The sequence below is a fragment of the Lonchura striata genome, chromosome 6 (genome assembly GCF_046129695.1).
Source record: "Lonchura striata isolate bLonStr1 chromosome 6, bLonStr1.mat, whole genome shotgun sequence".
NCBI lineage: Eukaryota > Metazoa > Chordata > Aves > Passeriformes > Estrildidae > Lonchura > Lonchura striata.
Genome location: NC_134608.1, coordinates 48282192 through 48300699, shown reverse-complemented (window position 1 = coordinate 48300699; position 18508 = coordinate 48282192). Strand labels below are relative to the sequence as shown.

At 44.1% G+C, this 18508-nt stretch overlaps 2 protein-coding genes across 2 annotated transcripts; both read right to left on the bottom strand.

Annotated features, from left to right (window-relative positions):
• Positions 1-1644: 1644 nt before the first annotated feature.
• On the bottom strand, positions 1645-11518 carry SAAL1 (serum amyloid A like 1). Its single transcript, XM_021525637.2, has 12 exons — positions 11376-11518; positions 11015-11128; positions 10051-10134; positions 8310-8389; positions 7870-7929; positions 7480-7595; positions 6209-6392; positions 5865-5947; positions 5532-5720; positions 4501-4697; positions 3911-4003; positions 1645-3317 (listed from the first exon to the last, which is right to left on the bottom strand). The coding sequence occupies exons 1-12, from the start codon at positions 11490-11492 to the stop codon at positions 3225-3227; spliced, it is 1410 nt and encodes a 469-aa protein (XP_021381312.1). The 5' UTR covers positions 11493-11518; the 3' UTR covers positions 1645-3224.
• A 283-nt stretch (positions 11519-11801) lies between these two features.
• Positions 11802-13482, bottom strand: LOC110468085 (serum amyloid A protein-like). Its single transcript, XM_021525669.2, has 4 exons — positions 13354-13482; positions 12901-13036; positions 12433-12571; positions 11802-12006 (listed from the first exon to the last, which is right to left on the bottom strand). Exons 2-4 carry the CDS (start codon positions 13016-13018, stop codon positions 11865-11867), a joined length of 399 nt encoding a protein of 132 aa, XP_021381344.2. The 5' UTR covers positions 13019-13036; positions 13354-13482; the 3' UTR covers positions 11802-11864.
• Positions 13483-18508: the final 5026 nt, after the last annotated feature.

Sequence of the window (18508 nt, the reverse complement as noted above, 5' to 3'; positions counted from 1 at the left end):
GCATCTTAGTTTCAGTGACAGGTGCTTATACCAGGGCAGTTTCACCTTACAAAGGACTCACCACAGCACTTAGACAAAATATGAACTAAAATAGTAGTGACAGAAAATTAAGCAGAGTGTCATGGATATGGAGAAGCAGATAAAAGAGCTTTTTAGGTTTCATAGTTTAGTCTACCAGAAAGAACAAATATGCATCATGAATATTGAGCAAGTATTAGGATATCAGCAACCACCTCCTTGCACTGCTGAAGGAGCCGATAAAGCATTCCAATGCCACTGATTTTTTTCCCACATCCCAGATTTCTTTGGTTTTGTGGTGCTTTGTCCCACCAGGAAAATGTTACAATGTGTGGTAAAGATGCCACACGTGCATAAAAGTTGAGTCAACATAACGTTAGAATCCTATCTTTGAATGAAATTATTATATGGATCTATTAGCACTAATTTAAAATAAGGCCTTCCAGTCTGCTTTCTGCCTCAATTTTCTATGACTGCTCTCATGCCACAAGTCACATCCAGCTCTGTCCAAGCAAGATTGAACTTCTGCTGCTTTAGTTCAATGCTTCAAATACCCACTTTTGTTCAGAGCTCTGCACAGAGCAGTGACAAGTACTTCTCATCTCTCCCCAAAGGAGGATGTTCTGGAGTTAATCAGATCTTTGGTATGGAAGAAAGCTGTTCACCTGCTTGTAGACAGACAGCCATTCTGAATCAACTGGCCTAGAGAGCTCAGGCTTGCCAGTGGGTGTCAAGACAGGTCTAGGAGAGGAAATAAAAAAAAAAATTGTAAAATCAAAATGCAAACACCTCCCTGCCCCTCCCAGGAAAAGCCCAACCCCACCAAAACCCCAAACACATGCTGCTCATGAAGCACAGGGCAAGGGAGGTCCCTGCTGGCAGGATGGTGAAACACAAATGCACCAGTTCCAAGCACATCATCCACCTACCCTCACAAATAATTTCTTCCCTCTCTGAACCCCACAAACACGGCACAGTCACCTTGCATTCACCCTGGCACCAGCCTCGCTCCCCAAGGCAGCGCCACAGCCACCACACAAGGGGAGGGGCAAAGAGGGAATCCCAACCTCCAATTCACCGTGGTTATCAAGGATAACAATTCCCTGCATACCTGAATTGCCATTCTGCCCAAGCAAGGCTGACTGACCATGCCTGCAGCTCCTGCTGCTGCAGATGAGCAGGAGGATGGGACCCACCTGGCTTCCAACATGACAGGCACCAGGTATCAGTAACACTTAACAGTTCATCAGCCAACACTGGATATTGGTGTATTGAAAAGGAGAAGGAACAAAATAAAACAACAGATCTTGTCTCAGCTTTTTTTTCTACGTTACATTACATGGCTACTGCAGAATTTCAACTACCACAAATACCCACCAGAAGTAATTCTTTACTCTGGTGGAAGACACTTATGATACAGCTAGAGACAAACTAAACTCAAAAAAAGATTATGGGATGAGACACACATTAACTTTCAGACCATAAAAATGACTGTGCAAAAAAAGCAAGAGTTAAAATAAATATTCAATGAAGGAAACCATATTTTACAGCACACAGACATTATGAAGAGGTTTGATCTTCCTCCTACAACTGACACACTTAAGAGTAACAGACATTTCCGGTGGCTCAGAAAACAAATTTAATTGACACTGGAATAAAGGAAAGCATACAGGTTTTGTTTTTTGTTTTTTTTTAAAGAAGCTTTATTACAAATTTGTAGGTTTAAGAAAATATCCCAAAACTGTCAAAGTAGTATGAAAAATGGTGTCATCTGATTCACAGTCACCAGTTTTCTCCAACAAACATAGCATACAAAAATTGATATAAACCACGGCGATTCTTTTTTGGCAAAACAAGTCAGGTATTTGCAATTCCAAATTGCCTGCTGACAATTAAGATGCTGCTGGCAGGGAGATGGTTCTGGCCGGGGGATGACTGAATTGCACTGGTTTTGAAAACTGGAATTTGGGATGCAAAGGTTATATGTACATATATACATACTGTATTTTACCACATGTCCAGGTAACACAACATGGCCCAGCACAACACTAAAGTCTGTAAAACCTGGAGAGCCAGGGAATGTGTGTATGTGACATTCAGTTATTCTCTGTGCTCTGGTTCTCATTTGCTTTTACATCTCAAACCTAATAAAGACCAATTGTTTTCCATTCTCATTTACAGAAACAGTGAAGTTGATGTGCTGCTGGGCTGTTTCTTCAGACTCAGAACATGTCAGGTTCATTGCATGCAGACACAGGATCTAAAAATGCAATGCAGTTAAAATATCATATAGTTAAAGTTTTAGGAGATTGTACACTGAATTTCCTGCAAGTGACCTAACACCCTAACCTCCCCCATGGAAAACATGGCATTTCTCATGCCACTCTGAGATCATTCATACAAGAAATCAAGAAGGAAAGAACTGATATATTACACTTCTACATTGAAGCACAGACTGCTGCAAAAAACCCCAAAGGTCTGCAAGTACACCAGGGATTGAATCCAAAGCTGCCCTGCAACTCTTAACTATGGGTAGTTACCAGCAGTGGCTGGAAGCTGCACCACAGACCATTGGTAACAATATTCTCAAATCCTTGAACTGCACAGGACTGAGACACCTCAGCTCAGAGCTGCAGTGAAGATGAGGCTTCAGTAGAAGTGTGAAGATTTGAAAGGAGCAGAATGAAAAGTTTCTGTTACAGTACCTGCTCAAGGTATTGATATGATCTAAAAAAATCCCCAAACAACTCAATAATTTAACTGATTTCATCAGATGCTTGAAGGGGATTTCTATGGTGCAATCCTCCTTTTGCCAACAGCAACTTGAAATAAACCAGCACCATGTTAAAGAACTACTCAGTGCATTTCATTCATTTTGCTATTTCAATTTCAGTTGAAAAGCACAGAATTGAGACTTATTCAAAGAAAACTACTCTGCAGGAGAGCAATTAGAAATCAACAGTCTCTCATTACCAGAGCAAACAGGATGAAAGATGCAGAAGTGATTTACAGTCATTTCTTTCCCCTTGCAAACCAGGTTAACCCTAGGTTACTCAGGGCTGCCCAGAACATTTCTTAAAAGCCACCTGCTGGTAAAAGAGGTTGACTCCTACTCCTGCATTTACTGGAAACTTGATTTCTGAAATGCTGTAATGAAACAGTCAAAAATCTTCATTCCAAAGAAGGAAAATATTTCATGTACATTCTTAAGTGTGAGCCTTCAGGCTTGGGAAACGCTTTTCTAGATTGTCAGCAAGTGTCTGATCAGCCTCACGCAGGACTTCAAGGAAACTCTCCACCTGGAAATAAAAAACACACACAAGGAGAAAAAACAAAAAACAAAACCAACTTGCATGGAACACAGAATTCTCATACTGGCACAGAGGCTCCTTCTACTTCTGTACCTTCCATATAGGAGCAGCCAGCAGCAGCCACTGCAATGAATAATGGAAAACGCTCTACAGCAGCTACCTTCCTCCTAAACTTCACAATTCCAGTTGGTCTAAATTTTGAAATGGTACCACTTTCCTCAAACCCTTATTTTCTTATTTAAAAGAAACACAGAAACTTTTCTCACCCAGAAGAAAGCTCCCTATGAAAAATACTTGGAATAATTATTATATAAAAACACACAGGACAACTTTTCAGCTAGGATAAATTTTCAGACATCCACTCACATCAGCACAGTTTGGCCCTGGCATCAGCTGATGATCTCAGCAATGTTCTGGCTGAAGCGAGGCAGAACAGACAGAGGGGGTAAGACTGTCTGGCACTGGATGGTGTTTTACCTGTGCCTGAGCAATTCTGCCCTGTTTGTATATCAGATTTGGAAAGGTCCTGCCACCCAAGGAGCACTTTTTCAGCTGTGTCACAGACCTTGTCACATACTCACCGAAGCAGAATACAGAGGTAAGAGGTTCTGAAAAGCACAGGAACATGTCTGTTCATTCAGGTGTCCCTGGTGCAGTCCTTCTAAGGTATTCTCCTGGAAAATCAGAAATACATATTGTGAACAGTTGTTGAAAGAACAATAAAACAGTGCACAGCATCCACAGAATCTATTTTTTTTTTCTTATCAGTGGGTAAAACAACCAGAACTTACAGATCTCAGAGAAAGCCAGACAAAGCTGATGCCAAAAGGTGTGAAAGTTCACACATCACAAGTCTCTTAACCTGAATGCTTCCACAATTAAAAGGGTCCAGCTGAGAAGGTGAGATTATATATTTCCTTTTCTTAAATAAACTGACTTTCATTCAAAAGAAAGAGCAACATATATCTACAGAATTTATCATACAGAATCTTGGCACACCCCTCAGAAAACCTGTGTCCCTCCCATCTCCCACACATGTTGCTATTTCTGGTTGAGTCTCTAATGAATTCCCCATAAGCAACTGCACTTGCACAGACAAATGTCCACATTAATACTGAATATTTCTTACCTACCCTGCAGAAATCCCTACTATAATTTTGTTTATTCTTACCTTGGTTAGTTCTTGAAGCATATTGGAAAGCAATTCACAGCAAATATCCTTCAAAATTTTTAAATGGAAATCTTCCTCATTTACATCGGTCCTTCCAGTCTCCTCTTGCTCAGACTCCTTGGAGTTATCAACAGCTCTCTTCCCACAGCCCTCCATGTATTGTAAAATACGAATCAAGCTCCCAATCAGTGGCATATCTTAACACAAAGTAACAAGAACAGTGAACTTAAACACTGAAAATTCTTGTCCATCCTCTCAAGGTATTAGAATTTTGAAACACAATCAGATTTTTACACAAAAGCTATAGGGATGTATATCCTGACAGTGTTGTGTTTTGTTACTCAAAGACAGTTTTAAAGAAGCAAGTGGAAATGTAGTAGAAAACCCAAATAAATTTTCCTGCAAGCTGACCTGTATCTATAAAAACTATATGCCAGTGTAAGGAGCATGAGGAAGAAACTGTCTTTAGAAGTACTCAGTGGGGGCAGTATGTTAAAATTGCATCCAGATCATCCTATCTGACCAACCATAATGCACAGCATCTTTCTGCTGTAGATGACCCTGACTCATATTCTCAAGACAGGCTTTTAATTCTAAATACTTTCCCATGGATTGAAAAGTAAGAAATGATAGAGGGATTTAAGTAAGTGCAGAATCTTCCCCTACTTAAAAAAAAAAAAAAAAAATTATTGCATAAAAATATATGTTGTATATATTATGTATAAAACAACAATGTAATAATGTATTACTGTATTTTAGCAAAAATAAATTCTGAAATTTTTACTAGTTTACCCAATGGAGAAGACTGAGCAGAATCTGTAGATTCCGGTACTGTAAATCCTCAGAATTTACAGCCCACCCAGTAACTGAATTTTGGGCTAGCTGTGATTCTGAGTAACCAGGGAAGAGTCTTACTGCATGCAATGTCACTGAATTGAACCACCTTCCACAACCACATAAAGCCAACTGTGAATGAATATTAACTTAAAAAAAAAAAAAAAAAAAAAAAACCAAAAAACAGTATGACTTGCTTTTCCTCATCCTGGTGTACTCCTGCTCTGTCTGTGAAGCAAACATAGCAGACAGCACGGACAAAATAGAGGCCAGCACAGTCTTCTGCTCCTGCACAATGATTGGTGGGTCATCTGGCTGGCAAAGCTCCTGGCAAACGAGGTCATAAAGCAAACTCCAAGTCTCTTTTCCTCCATCAGGAGCCTGCACTTGAGAAAGAAAGAAAGAGAACCCACCAACCCAACAAATTAATTCCAAGTATGTGAATTCCTGTTCTCCCCAGTAAATACATGGTGATCCAGAAGTTATGGCCTCTCTTGGTCCCCTCACACAAAACAATTCCAGGTTCTTACCAATAGCCTGGATGCCCTCATCCACCGTGGTCAGGAGCTGCAGGATATGCATATAAACATCCAGTCCTTCTGGGTTATCTGATCTACACAGAAGAAACATCAAAAAGACAAATTAAAGTGCTGCTCACAGAGCTTATGTTCTGTGTTTTGGTCACAGAGAAGCCCATCAGCAGTCACTGCCATTCCTTTTGCAAACAAACAAGTTGACTCATATCAAACCATAAGTCCAGGAAAACATATCCCAGTGATTTGTCAAACAGTGCCACTAAAAGCAAGATATTTGGGCACTTATAAGGTTATGAAGAATCTCCTCAGCCATGAAATCAGAAAGAAATCTCCCATACCGGACTTGCTTGGCTGCTTCAAGTATACAAGGCACAATCTTAAAGTCTGGAAGTTCTTCAGGAGAATCATCTACAGATGGTCCCACAGAGTGACAAGTGCCATTTTTGATCCAGTTTAACATCAGCTCTTCATCCAGATCAAAGAGCTTGTCCACCACTTCACCCACTTTCACCAGCAATTCAACTGCACAAGAGAGAATGTTATTTTTATTCCAACAAGGCTAAAAATTAAGAGCAAAAATTAGCTCACAAAATGCTAGTATATACAAGTATTTGGAGTAAATTTAGGACTGAAATAAATTCACTTTCTTTGTGACCCACTACTAGTTGCTATGTTTAATTCCTTTGTGTGGCATAGACCAGGTAAAGAGTGTGATACATAGGGATTTTTAGAAAGCCAACTGACACCTTCTACCTTGTCATGCCACACATGAAGCAGTAACTTTATTCTGCAAAGAGATGCCATGTTCCTGAAAAGTCCTCACTTCTGCTTCTGAAGTAAAATTTTTCAAGTCTTGTTCCTAGATATGCAGTTTTATGCTAATCATCCACCTGCCAACCTGCCATTTTACTTAAACAGATCTGTTATTTCCATTGGATGGAGCAGGATTTCTGAGAATTGGCATTAAAAAATTGATTAAAAATTTGAAAAAGCTGTATTATTAGGATTCTTGACAAATGACAACTGCTGTTACAGCTGAGTTGGATGTTAAGCACAAATGCTATTCAAAATATTTCCATTTTTAGGTGGTTGGTGTGTTTTTTGCTAAATTAGTGCTAAGAGATTTGTGTAGCACTGTCTGCATACCTAAAGCCTGCACAGCATTCAGCTGCCAGAGTAACTGAACAGTTCCTCCAGTCCACATTCCACAGATACAGTAGCTTTAAAGATAGAAAATCCATATCTGACTTGAAAAACGTAAATTAAATGAGGTCTTGTTTCAAGGTTCAAAAATGACATATGCATATCCTGAATGAGGACTATGTCCTTTCTTTTATTGTGGCAAATAATAATTTTTTCAGTTTAAACATATTTTTATTTCCTCCCAGAGCTTTCTTCTTCCTCTATGAGTGCTTTTCTGGTTGGTTTGATATATATTTATAAAACTGCAAAGGCAGGACAAGTTTGTTTTGGTGTCCTTTAAACTCATGAGCTTTCCTTTATTTTAAGAAATTAACCCAACCGAAAATATCTGTCTTTGAAATTGCAAACTTCGGTTATTTTTCTTCTGCAAACACCCACTAAATCCCAGCTTGTTTTGGCAACTTACCATTTGTAGAGCTGGACATGATAAAGCAAACACAGTCGTACACAGAAGGGTTTTCTCGGATCCTCTCCACCCAGACATTGGCCACCTCAGGCTGGGAGAGGCAAGTTAACAATAACCTAGGCAAGAGTTCCCCATTTAACAAATTAGAAACCACTTCACTCCTTTTAGCTGTACAAGAGTAAATCCAAAATAATGACAGTGGAAACAGAAACAGGAATTTAACTCACTACAAAGTGATTCCACAACAGTGCAGAAACAGTAAAAGGAAAGGATGAGAGGATAATAAAATAGTGAGCCCACTTGTCAGTTTTCTCCCCAGGCCTCAGAGCATAGCAGAACTACATGTTACATGTTACTACTAATGATGCATTAATTTCTGAGATGTCCTACCTGCTTGTTTCCAGAAGAGTTGGGGAGTCCGAATCACACAAACGTTGCAGTAACACTTGGCTTTAAGGAGAAAATGCAGAGGGGAAAAAGGTTAATAAAATCCATCTTTATTTTTAAAAAAGGTATAAAAAGATTCATTTCATAACTGCAGCCAAGTTCTGAGATTAAAGCCAGCTTTTCCTAACTGTGCATCCACTTCCAGTGTCTCAAGAACACCAAACTTAAAAACTAACTTGACTGGTGATTAAAAATCCCCAAAAACAGTGGTGTGTGTCCTTTCTTCCTTTCCTGAACACTTTCCACAGAAACATGGCTAGCCAAAGCTTATGAATGAAGATGAGGCTGGGCAGGCAAGCTTAGATCCTTCTCTAACATGAATTTCCTGATTGTGAGTCCAGACAAGCAGTACCTGTTCATGTACAAAGCACACAGACACTTACCCAAGATTCTCATCTTTGCTAATGGACATGCAGATGTCCTGGAAACAGGCCATATTCCCTAATATTCCCACACAGATTTCCTAGAAAGTCAAAACACAGTATAATGAGACAACTGCAAGTCCACAATTTCACTTCCAGAGCCATAAGACAAAAGTAAGAGAGGTTCAAAGATGTTTTCCAGTTTGACTTCCAAGCTTGTATGACTTACTGATTTCATTACAAAAATACAAATTTTTGCACAGATTCCATGCAATTTTTTTCTGTTCTATCAGACTAGCTTAAAATACACTCAGGTACTATGCAGATATTTAGGTGTTCCATAAAAACAAATCTTGAAATCAGCTCTGCTTGCATACTCTTTGTATATTGTTTTGAAGCTAATTTGACAGCCCTGTTATTAAAGCAAAAAAGGAGTCCTAAAACAAAAATACCACTACATAAATGTGACCCTCACTGATATTCTTGTGCCCACAAAAGAAAGGGATCTTAATACAAGTTTCCAGCAAAGTCCATTTTCTGATTAAAGAGATTAAAATAAAATAAAATAAAATAAAATAAAATAAAATAAAATAAAATAAAACCCCCAAAGCAGTTCATCCCATTAGAATATTCGTGCCAAGGTAATCATTAAGAGGATGCCCACTTGTGTAAAGAGGACCATGAGAGCACTGAAACACCTGCAGGTAACTGAGGCTAAAACAAAGCGAGTCATTAGTTTGCAGAAATTGAAAGTCAGAAATCAACTCTCTCCACTAAGATTGTCTTCTTAATTATGAACATGCTATAACATCTGCTATATTACATCAGGCACTCCAGCAAACACTGTTTCATTATAGTAGCTGTGACAGCTAATTTGCACTCACTTGCAAATTTGGGTTGTATTTTCCAAAGTACTAAACTTTCAAAGCTCTATTTGTCTCTACTGATCTCCTGGAGTAAAGCATCTGCTAACTTCTGAGAAAGAGGATTTACATCAACACTGAATACCTTTGAAAATCCTATTTTGAGACTTGCAGTGCACTGTGTAGCACAAGCTGGAAATCAGTAACATCAAAACAAATAGAATTTTTTTTTTTTAATTAAAGTATTGGTGCCTTAACAATTCCAAATATTACTTTTTGTAATCTTTTTGTGTTAATTTCTCATTATCTTCTTCTGATTTTATTGGTAATAAATTAATTTCCCCAAGTGGAATCTGTTTTGCCAAAGTCCATGACAAATCCCAGCAACTGGTGAGTGACCTCTCCCTGCCCTCATCTTGACCCATGTGCCTTTTGTTGTATTTTCTCTCCCCTGTCTAGCTGAGGAGGGGAGTGACAGAGCAGCTTTGGTGGGCACCTGGCCTCCAGCCAGGGTCAAACTTCTGCAGGTCTGCCTAAACAAATTCATGACCATTTCTGTTCAGTAATCATGAAACAAGTCAAAAGGAAAAAGCAGGGCAGACTGCTGGGTTTTATAACAGGTCTTATAACTGTTCAATAAACTCAGTCCTTCATCAGTATATCTAGATGAGGATGTGTGAGCAGAGATGGACCAGCTTCAGCATTACCAAAATTCTTACTGATTAGACCATGTTAAAAACAGAGTGAAAAAGCATTTAAAAATTTGATTTTGTGTTTTCTCCTGGTTCCCCTTATAAATTACACATGCAGTGGGAGAAGGGAGATAAATGTAAATGCATGTACAGAGCTGTCTACTGTTGCTGTTAACACAGAAGAGCTTTTTGACAGCCCATACTTACAGTCAGGCGAGGGCATTTGGACTTGGCAAAAACTCCCATGAATATATCAGGGGCGTTGAATTCCTGAAGAAATAAAGCAACATCCTGCAGAGAAAGTGAATGGAGAAGTAAATGGACCTTTGCAATTTCCAAATGCAAAATCAAACATGTTCCCACAGCACAAGGACTGGATCAAAGAGATGACAAATTCACTACAAGGAATTTGTTATTTGCCAGCAGTTAATACCAATAATCCTTGTTTTCCAATGAGAGAAGGTCAGCAAGCCCCTCTGGCGATTCAGTATGCTGGTGATTTGCTGTAGAATGAGCCAAAAAGTCACATTCACAAGAAAATGCAAATTGCTCCCTATCTCAACAGAAACAGACTCTCAACCAGAATTCAGTAAATATCGTGTTTTAAGGCATGACATCACCATGACATATAAAAAAGAAGCAAGTGAAGTGAACACTTGATCAGAAGAAATCTCTTCCTCATTTTACCACATTAAAACACAAGATTAGTTGTCTGTTTGGGAGTAAAAGATCCATGTTCGATGTTTACTTAAAAAATCTGAGAAACAAGGTAGGGAATAAAATAATACTTAAACTAATATATATATATCTCGATAATTTGTTCCAGCATTTGAGAGTGCTGAGAAATATACATTGACACTGCAAGTCTGCAGCTAAACTTTGAAAGACTGTTTATCTATCAGAGAAAGCTATGTTACCATCAGGATATATGACAATTGCTAGAGGAAAATACGCCTGCTTAGAGATGGCATCAATACTATTGATAATGCAAGTGCTGAAAGCACAGGCTGTGCACCGAGTTAATTCCAGCTGCTGCCCTGCTCCGCCCCAGCGCAGCAGTCCTGCCTCACCCTGCCCGCCACAGCCGGGCGTGAGCAGCAGCGCCAGAACGGGCTGGTTCCCTGCCTTCTCCCGCGGCCAGCGCCGTTCTGACGGGACACAGGGCTCCTACCTCGTCCATCGACATGTCCCACACCTTGCAGATGTCATTCTCCATCTCCTCGTCCAGCTCCGTGCGGGCTCCCTGGGGGCTGGCGGCGGGCTCCGGCTCGGCGGGGGCGATCACCTGCGACACGGCGGGGCGGGGGAGAACCACCCGGCTGAGCCCCGCACACCCGGCAGCCCCCCAGGCGTTTCCCCGCTGTGTCCCCGCCCGACCCCCGGCTCTGTGCCCTGTGAATCCCAGCTGTGTCCCCGGGCTTGTCCCCGCTGCTGCCCGGCTGTCCCCCCGGCCCTGGCAGCGATCGCGTCGCACCCACCCGGCGCTGATCCACGCCGGGCCCGCCGCCCGCTCCCTCCCGGCGGCCGCGCACCTCGATGAGGCGGGTGAGGACGCTGAAGAGCCAGTGCTTGCTGTACACCGTGTTCCCCACCGCGTCCCCCTCCTCCTCCTCCGCATCACTGCACGGCGGCGACGGGTTGCGGTCCATGGTGGCCCCACAGCCGTGAGGGGGCAGCGAGGCGGCGGCGCGGCCGGAGCGGCGCCCGCGGCCCCACAGCGCCCCCTGCCCCCCGGCGGCCGCGGCCGCCTGCCGCGCCCGGGACCGCGCCGGGACCGCGCCGGGATCGCACCGGGACCGTGACAGGATAGTGCCGGGACCCGCCCGCCCAGGGCCGCCCCTCGGCAGGGAGCGGCGCCCGCGCTCCCGGAGCACCCGAGCAGCCCCCGTGATGCGCCGACACCGCCGCCCCGCAGTCCCGCGCCCCGGCAGGACGGATGCTCGCAGCGAAGGGAACGGTTCTCAGGAGGATTCCTTTATTGGGTTGTACACAGGGAGGTGTGACAGGAGCGGAGTACAGCGCTAGTATTTGCTGGGCAGCCCCTTGGGCCGGTAGCGGTTCGGGTCCCCGCCGCTCCGGCCCCACGCGTTCGCCTCCTGGTCCAGCCGGGTGTCCTCGGCGCCTCTGCCGCTCACGCCGCTCTGCCAGTTCTCCCGGGCGTCGCTGTGCGGAAGGAGAAAATGTCACCTGAACGGACTGCATCTAACTCAGCCTTGTGCTGGGGCCCTCACTCATGTGAAACTGCTTTTTAAGGCTTCTCAAGGTGAGATGCAAGCACAAGCCCGGCCTTTGTCTGAAAGCCCGCGGTGGAACCCGTATCTGTTATGCTGGGAAATGAACCAGCAATGAAGGAGAGTTCTTTATCAGAAATGCAGAGAGAGAAATCTGCCTTCTTGGGAGGACAAGGAGAAAGGCTCACATTCATGTGGCACCATTCCTATAGAGATCGGCTGTCCAGATGGGAACTCTTTCCCCTCCCCTCTGCTGTCCTAGGTGCAAAGCTGATTACGAGTCAAAAAGGACCTCACTCCAGCTGGAATGCCTGAATCGCTAATAACTCACTTTAACAAGCCAAACACACTCCATTACCTGATCACTCTCGCTGCCCAAGCACCACCAGGTCCTCTCCGGGCAGCATCATAATTCCCACGGGCATGGAAATACTTGTCGGCACCTTTGTAATTTGCCTCACGCATGTCCTTGTATGCTCTGAACATATCATACGCTCCTGAAGAAGGCAGAGAAATGGAGATAAGGGTGACTTGAAAGAATTGCACCAGAAATAGTTCAGTACCATCTCAGTCAGGAGCTGAAAGGCCCAAGGAGCAGAAACAGAGTGAGGCATTGCTCTGCATCAGCCTTTGCACAGGGCTGTGCTCACAGAAAGCACCTGTGGGGGCTGGTCAAGGCCCTCGAGGTCCTGCAGCAGAAACCAGGGGCTTTCTAACGTGGTGGAGCTGCAGATTTCCCTGCTCTGAGGGCTGCAGCACTGACTGCTGGTAAGCAGTGCTTGGGGAGGGGGCTCCTAAGGGAAGGGCCCCTGGTAACAGAGCTTACCTCCCGCTGCATCCCGGACAAATTGTCCACCTCGGACTATTCCATCGAACATCCTTGGTCTGTCAGCACTTGCACACAGAACAGTGGAGAGCAACGCGATGCAGACCCAGAGCCTCATGGTTCCTGGCCAGGGGAGCTGGGAAACAGTGAGAGAGATGAGCAGTCCTGGAGCACCACTGAGAACCCACCACACCCCCAGATGTGCCCAGGCTGCTGCCCCAGCGCTGGGGGCTCACCCAGGACCCCCTTCTCCCCCTGCAAGGAGTTGTGACCTCTGTGCAACCACAAACTCAGCAACTAAAGCAGATGCACATGAGAAACATGCATTTTAGCAATCCCTGCTGCTCCTGTCATGAGTACAAAGAAGCCCCACATGCTAAAGCATTGGTTCTGCTCCCAAGAATACCAGCTCAAAACACTGCACACAGCTCACTAATTCAGAATGCCACTCACCACTGCAGAACGGCAAAACCAAAGGAGCTGGAGATCGTCTTGTGTGCTCTCAGACTCAGAGAGGGTATTTATAAGCAATTCAAACCCCTCAAAAGAGGAAACTGGAAAGGATACCCATGGCTGGGAAATCCCCATCAGCACTCCCAACACAGAAATCATTACTGGAAACCTGTCCTTGTCCTTACTGAAAGTTCATAGCTCCTATTATGCAATCTTTTAGAGTACATGGCACTTCTTCTGCTGTCTTTGGGACTATTTGCTCCTCGTAACAACCAGATGGACAAACTGCCTTAAAGGCTGAAGAGTTCCACGTGCTTGAAGTGTTACTGCTGTCTTAAGGGTGATGCTTTTGTTTGGATCTTGGACTGAACAGAGCTCAGAGGGGAAGGTGCATGTCTGTCTTCACACGGAAACACAAGGTCAGGTCTGTGTTGTACACAAGGAACAGTGAGCTGCGTTAACAGAAGGGCTGCAGGAACTGCTAGGTGGAATTCCCATGTGTGCTGGTATTGCCAGATAAATCCCAGAGTTAATGAAATGGAAAATGTGAAGTGTTGCTCCATTGCAAAGCAAAGCACATACACCTACATCCCTGCTGATCATGCTCTAATGTAGCACAGACACGCAGACCATCAAGAGGCTCTGAATGGTTCATTTTGCCCTGGCTTGCTCTCAAAGGCCCCTCTCAAGGGTCTCCAGCCACCCTGCTGCAACAGCACCTTTGTGGGGCTCAGGTGGAAAGTTTTGGACACAGCAGTCCATTTTACATTTTACTTAAGGGGAGATTCAGATACAGACACAATTCTGCTAGATTTTAGATCAGCTGTATGGCCCTATTGGCATGGTTCACTGTTTAAATACCCACTGTGCTCTCCCTGCTTAAAGCATGCTCGCTTCCCTTGGTTAACAACTTGACACAAGCCTTTCCCCTGCAGAAAACTCCTGGGTTGAGTGCAGTTGCACTGGAGAGTGAGTGTGCAAGAAGTGTCCCCATTGTGTGGCCTTGTAGATGATTTGGCAAGTAGGAGAGCACTTCAGGTTCCCCGCAGAAGAGTTAAGGGTAGCTGCTCCAGTCACAATTCTGCTACTGTAAACAATTCACTCCTGGAGCTGCAGGGCAGAGCATGAGTTGAAAGAGGTGCAGCAAAGCTAATAAAGTGGTGACAATGCCTTCCTTGGGCATCACCGGACTTAAAAAAAATTAGCTTTAGAGGAGAGGAGACATTTTCCATAACCTGCAGCAGCAGGACAGACACTCTGTAGTGTGATGTATCTCATAATGGAACAATTTGCAACAAGAATCTAAACCCTAAACCAATGGACAAAGCAAAAGCAGGGAGCAGACACAGATTTTTGTCCCCTGGCACTCCTGAACCCGATACTTCACAGTGTAAGAGCTCAGCTACTGCAGGGACTGGAGCGTTGTGTTCTGCTGCAACCCTGTTTCCATTCTGGTACCTACATCCTTGCAGAACATGGCAGTTCAAGTGCCTTCTCTGCTGGCTGCAAGCAGCCTTGTCTGTCACCTTTTTGGTTTTTGAAAAACAAGGCAAATGACTCGTGTAAGCTGGGGTACAAGCATCCACTTTGCCCAGGGACTTAGAACAAAGCATTGCCTTCAAAACTGACCTAAGGAATTTTTCCCTACAAGAGCTCACACACTGTGGACCATAGAAGATATTTTGAGTCTTACACTGTTTCACATTCTCTCCACACCAATATTTCTGCAAAACACAAGAATAATTGCAAGAAAGCAGGTGCTTTAGAACATATCTTTAGAGTTGTTCTCTTAGAACAATTCTTTAGAACATCTCAGAGTGCATCCCCTGGTGTCCAGCAAGGACGACAGCAGCAGTGACAATGCTGGAGCTGTGCCAAAGCTGCAGCTTGGGGCTCCAGCAGGGAACAGCCTGAGCCTGCTTTCCTGTCTCCTCCTGTCCTGAGCTCCAGGTCATGGCCCTTGGCTCACAGAAATGAACTGCAGCCAACACTGCCCTGCAACTGTAAATATCTATGAATGCAAACTGTGTCCAACAAACATTCCACAATTTTGCAATCTAAGAAAGTTAGACTGAGAAAGGGGATGAGGTGAATTCCCATCTTAGGCACAATAATATCAGCAGTTATTTCTTAATCTGGGAAAGAACAGTACCTTATTTATGTGTGCAATAACTCATTTCAGGAGTTTTGCCAAGTATTGAATATACACTACCAGTGACCTTGGGTTTATACACATAGAGAATGACTGGAAACTTGTCTCCTTTAAAGAAGCAGAATGAAAATGCAGGCATGTATCTGAAGTAAAAGTTATTTACCCATAGGTTTCTAATAGTGAAATAATGTATGATACTTTTATCTTTGATAAAATACCACCAACCAGTTTCTATTTAAAGTTGCTCCAGGCTAACCCCCCTTTATTCATCTCTGCTTCTCGAGGGTCTCTCCCACCACCAGTCACCCACAAAAACCAAAGCTGAGCTGCAGCTCATCTTCCCCATGAGGCTGGCTGAGCCAGCCTGATGTGTGCTCAGCTGGCTGACAGGAGCCTTGCTCTGTGCAACTGAGGCAGTTTCTGTTTCAGTAATTTCTGAACAGAAGACCCTCTAATTTCAGTCCCTTCACCCTACCCTTATGAGATGAAAACAAACTCATCCAGAATAGGAAATATTAATTTCCAACTCTTTATTGGCAGGCAAGTTAGCTGAAATGATGAACACAAGCTCACTTTAGACACAAAATCTGAACACACAATTCCCATTATGTTACCTGCATGACCCTTCTGACATGATATACTTTCAAAAAAAGCTCTAACTGGAATTATGATTTACTGTAAAAAAAAAAAAAACCAAAACAAAACAACAAACAAAACAAAAGCGCCCCAACCCTCAAAGTTAACCAAGTGACCAAGTGTACAAAACCCCCACAGAAGAAAGAGACTGATGTGTACACAAAATACACCAAGCAAATGGAGTGGAACCATACAGGCACATTCTCAGAAATACAGGAACTCCTCTGAGGAAGGCAAGGGGAGCACTCAGCTACACCACACACTGCATGAACCCGAGGTAGGTAACTGTGGCAGCCCCTGAGGCAGCAGCAGCTCATCTGGCAGGGAAGAGAACAGGCACCAACACCATCTGGTAGGTGTCTGGCTCCCACTCCAAGTCCTACTGTGAGAGCATGGAGTATTCCTGATGGCACAGATCCTTCTATTTCCAATGGCAGAATGCAAACCACAGAAGCTTGAAAGTTCTCTTTTTTAGAAAGAAATGCCTAGAAATAGTTTTAGAAATAGTTTTGTATTGGCTTTTCAACAAGCAACACTGGCTGAAAGCCTGACATTATTCATTGTCTCCCTGGAATTTCCCTTCCCCTAGTGAAGCAACCATCCCTCCACACCCAAATTTTTCTTGCAGAAAAGATAAAATAGTCTGCAGACTGCATCTCTCAAAAGGCCAAATGTTTTACTCAATCCTATTTTGATTAAAGCATTATTTTGCAGCACTACAAGTGCTGTAAGTCTACATAAAAATATTCCTTATAAAGCAATATTTTCATATCATTATATAACAAAATTATCAACTTTTAATTAAATTTGGTTTCAATTAATGCATTACTTTTTAATTTAAATGATTTTTGTGAAAATTGAATATTGACCAGATGCTGTGGCCTTCTGCTTAAAATATGAGTCAGACAGTGAAGAGGATCAAGACTAGAAGCCTGAAAAGAAACTCGTCCAAAGATGTATTAAATGTGGAAAGAACACAAGTACAAAGCATAGTTCTGTAAATGATGTATAAAATCCAAGTGATTTTGTGAATCTTCAATTTCAACCAGATATGCAATAAGACTTCTTTCTTGACAGTACCCATCTAAAAATACTTATGTAAACCTTCAGCTTTTAAAAAATGCTATTAAAATAAATCCTCTCACTTTCCAAAATGTCAGAATTAATTGTGGAATTACCAAAGTTGACCTGGACTTCAAGAAAACCTTTTGATACTGCTTCCCACAGTGTTCTCCTGGAGAAATGGGCTGCTCCTGGCTTGGACACACAGACTGTTCACCAATCAAAAAACTGGCTGGATCGCCAGGCCCAGAGAGTGGTGGGAAATGGGAGTTTATCTAGCTGGGGCATGGTCATCATCGGTGTTCCCCAGGGCTCGGTGCTGGGCCCAGCACTGCTCAGCCTTTCTCTCAGTGATCTGTTTGAGGGATGGAGGCAGCCTCAGCCAGCTGCAGACACTCCAGTGATCTGTCTGAGGGATGGAGGCAGCCTCAGCCAGCTGCAGACACTCCAGTGATCTGTTTGAGGGGATAGAGGCAGCCTCAGCCAGCTGCAGACACTCCAGTGATCTGTCTGAGGGATGGAGGCAGCCTCAGTCAGCTGCAGACACTCCAGTGATCTGTCTGAGGGATGGAGGCAGCCTCAGTCAGCTGCAGACACTCCAGTGATCTGTCTGAGGGATGGAGGCAGCCTCAGCCAGCTGCAGACACTCCAGTGATCTATTTGAGGGGATAGAGGCAGCCTCAGCCAGCTGCAGACACTCCAGTGATCTGTTTGAGGGGATAGAGGCAGCCTCAGCCAGCTGCAGACACTCCAGTGATCTGTTTGAGGGGATAGAGGCAGCCTCCCAGCAGACACTCCAGGCTGCTGGGAGTGCTGACCTGCTGGAGGGCAGGAAGGCTCTGCAGAGGATCCGAGGGGCTGAGGCCGATTGTCCAGGCTCAGCCAGCCCGGGTGCCGGGGCTGTCCTGGGTCACAGCAACCCCAGGCAGGGCCACGGGCTCGGCCAGAGGGGCTGGGACCCTGCTGGGCAGAAAAGGAGCTGGGGGTGCTGCTGGCAGCAGCTGGACATGAGCCAGCAGCACCAGGTGGCCAAGAAGGCCAAGGGCATCGTGGCCTGGATCAGCAATGGTGTGGCCAGCAGCACCAGGACAGGGATTGTCCCTCTCTACTGGTGAGGTCACACCTCGAGTGCTGTGTCCAGTTTTGGGCTCCTCACTTCAAGAAAGACATTGAGGAGCTGGAGAGTCCAAAGAAGGGAAATGGGAGCTGGTGAAGGGTCTGGGGCACAAGTCCTGCGAGGAGAGGCTGAAGGAGCTGGGGGTGTTCAGCCTGGAGAAAAGGAGGCTCAGGAGAGACCTCATCACT